The 2,687-nt window shown below is 68.1% G+C and overlaps 1 protein-coding gene across 1 annotated transcript in view; it reads right to left on the bottom strand.

Moving 5' to 3' along the window:
• The window catches only part of LOC103903020 (arf-GAP with GTPase, ANK repeat and PH domain-containing protein 2), a 42,159-nt gene that overhangs the window by 34,200 nt on the left and 5,272 nt on the right, over positions 1 to 2,687 (bottom strand). The window contains 5 exon segments of the mRNA XM_009284149.1: positions 5 to 117; positions 207 to 348; positions 425 to 510; positions 1,036 to 1,123; positions 1,204 to 1,262. Of these exon segments, the coding sequence (XP_009282424.1) occupies positions 5 to 117; positions 207 to 348; positions 425 to 510; positions 1,036 to 1,123; positions 1,204 to 1,262 (488 nt within the window).

Below are 2,687 nucleotides of genomic sequence, written 5' to 3' on the forward strand. Positions count from 1 at the left end.
CGACGTTGAGGCCGTACGTGGCACAGGTCTCGTAGTAGAGGCACCTCTTCATGTCCCCGCAGAGCGCCTGGGCACGGGCGTCCTCGATCACCCGGGGGTTGGAGGAGCTGATCTTGTCTGGGGGGAGCAGGGGAGTGAGACGGGGGTCATCCCCACCCCATCCCCATCCCTGTCCCCGTGGGGCTGGTCCCGTGTCCCCAGCTCACCCTGGGTGCCCACCAGCGCCAGGGCCACCTCGCCGGCGCCCCGGTAGCCGCTGAGCAACGCGTGCAGCTGCGTCACCTCCTCAAAGCTGCTCTCGTTCTCCAGGCTGAAGACGAAGATGACGGCGTCTGCCCAGCTGGCAAACTGGGGGGGACGCGGACGGGGGTCAGGGCTCGGCACCAGCCAGCACGGCCCCCCCTGGCCCCCAGCCCCCACATACCTTGGCGTCCGGGGCGCCTCCTTCCTCCCGGATGAGCAGGAGGTGGCTCTGGCCATCGACCATCACCTCACGCTTGAACTGACCACCTGGAGCCGGAGGGAGGAGAGGGGGGAGCCCCGTGGCTCTGCCTGGCCCCATGGCCTTGAACATCCCATGGCCACGCCCAGCACCACGGCCTTACCTGTACCCGTGGCCTTGACTGTCCCCATGACTTTGTCCACCCCCGCGGCCATGCTGAGCACCATGGCCTTGTAAATCTCCATGGCCTTGTCCACCCCACAGCCGTGCTCAGCACCACGGCCTTGTCTGTCCCCATGGCCTTGCCCAGCACCGTGGCCATGCCCAGCACCATGACCTTGTCCATCTCATGGCCGTGCCCAGCACCGTGGCCATGCCCAGCACCATAGCCCTGTCCGTCCCATGGCCATGCCCAACCCTATGGCCTTGTCCACCCCACTGCCACGCCCAGCCCCACGGCCTTGTCCGTCCTCATGACCTTGTCCATCCTCATGGCCATACCCAGCACCATGGCCCTGTCCATCCCCATGGCCCTGTCCATCCCCACGGCCATGCCCAACCCCACGGCCATGTCCATCCCCGTGGCCACTCACTCTCGGTGGGCTCCAGGCCCACGTAGGAGCCGGTGAGGAAGCGGTGGACGAGCGCCGACTTCCCGCTCTTGCTGCTGCCCAGGACGCCCTGGGGAGAGGGCAGAGGGGGTGTCAGGGCAGCCGAGGACAGGAGGACCCAGGGCAGGGACACGGGGACACGGTACCCACCAGGCGGATCTCGGGGACGGAGCGGCCCAGGGTCCATTCCTGGCTGTTCACCAAGGCCTCTGCGGGGAGGAGAGGGGTGAGATGGTGCCCAGGCACCCCCGGCACCCCCCGGCACCCCAGCTGGGGAGGGGGGGGGCATGGCCGCCCCCAGCCCTGCAGCAGCGCCACCGGCAGCATCCTGCGTGGGCGGCCACGAGCCGTCACCAAGCAACGGCACCGCACCGAGCCTGGCGGGGGCGGCGGGAGGGATGCGGAGACGCGACGTGGCGGGGACATGGCCATGGGCACAAGGACACGGTGGACACAAGGATGTGGCGGGCACAAGGATGCAGCGTGGCAGGAGGACATGGCACGGCATGGGGACATGATGGGCACCAGGACACGATGGGCATCAGGACGCGACGTGGCATGAGGACGTGGCGTGGCACAGGGACACAATGGGCAGAGGGACACGCTGGGCACCAGGACACGGCATGGCACGAGTACGTGATGTGGCACACAGTGGGCATGAGGATGTGATGGACGTGGTGCATGACAACATGGCAGGCAGGAGGATGCAGCGTGGCACGAGGACGTGGCCTGCACAGGGACACGATGGGCATGAGAACACAGTGTGGCTCGAGGATGTGGCGTGGCTCGGAGACACGATGAGCACCAGGACACGGCGCGGCACAAGGACGTGGCATGGCATGAGGACGCGGCGTGGCACGAGGATGTGGCGCAGCCCACGATGGGCACGAGGATGTGATGGACATGGTGCACGACAACATGGCAGGCACCAGCGTGTTGGGGCATGAGGATGTGACACGGCACAAGCACACGGCGTGGCACAAGCACACGCCGTGGCATGGCACAAGGACGTTGCCTGCGCCCCTCGCACGCCCTGACCAGCACCCCCAGCCCCCCGCCGCCAGCACGGCACCTCACCTCCTGCACCATGAGGAAAGGGAAACTGAGGCAGGGCAGAGGCAGAGGGTCCCCCCCCATCCTGTGCCTCAGTTTCCCCCGTGCCACATGCAGGGCTGCCCCCCCACCAGGTGCATGGCAGGCAAGGGGTTAACGCTGCTGCCTGTCACCCCGCACATCGTCACCGAGCTGCCACCCACGGGTGTCCCCACTGCCACCCCCGGGTCCCCGGCAGGCTCTGCCCACGCGCCCCACAGCACCGGGGGGTCGGGGATGGGACTGGGGTGGACGGAGGGATGCAGAGGGACGGACGGATGGACACAGGGTGGCTACGGGGTGGCCGGACAGATGGACGTGGGGCGAGCGGGACAGAAGGACGGACGAATGTGTGACGCACGGATGGAGCAGCGGACGGACAGACGCCGGGATGGACAGACGGGTGAGGGGTCGGCACCTGAGCCCGATGGAGCCAGCCCCAACGGGGAAACTGAGGCACGGCAGCCCCCACCACGGTCCTCAACCCCCCCGCCACATGCCCCAGCCCCCAGCCACAGATGGGTCCTTCTGCCCCCTGCCCC

This window comes from Aptenodytes forsteri, unplaced genomic scaffold (assembly GCF_000699145.1).
Source record: "Aptenodytes forsteri isolate BGI_AS27 unplaced genomic scaffold, ASM69914v1 Scaffold631, whole genome shotgun sequence".
In the NCBI taxonomy this organism is placed as follows: Eukaryota; Metazoa; Chordata; class Aves; order Sphenisciformes; family Spheniscidae; genus Aptenodytes; species Aptenodytes forsteri.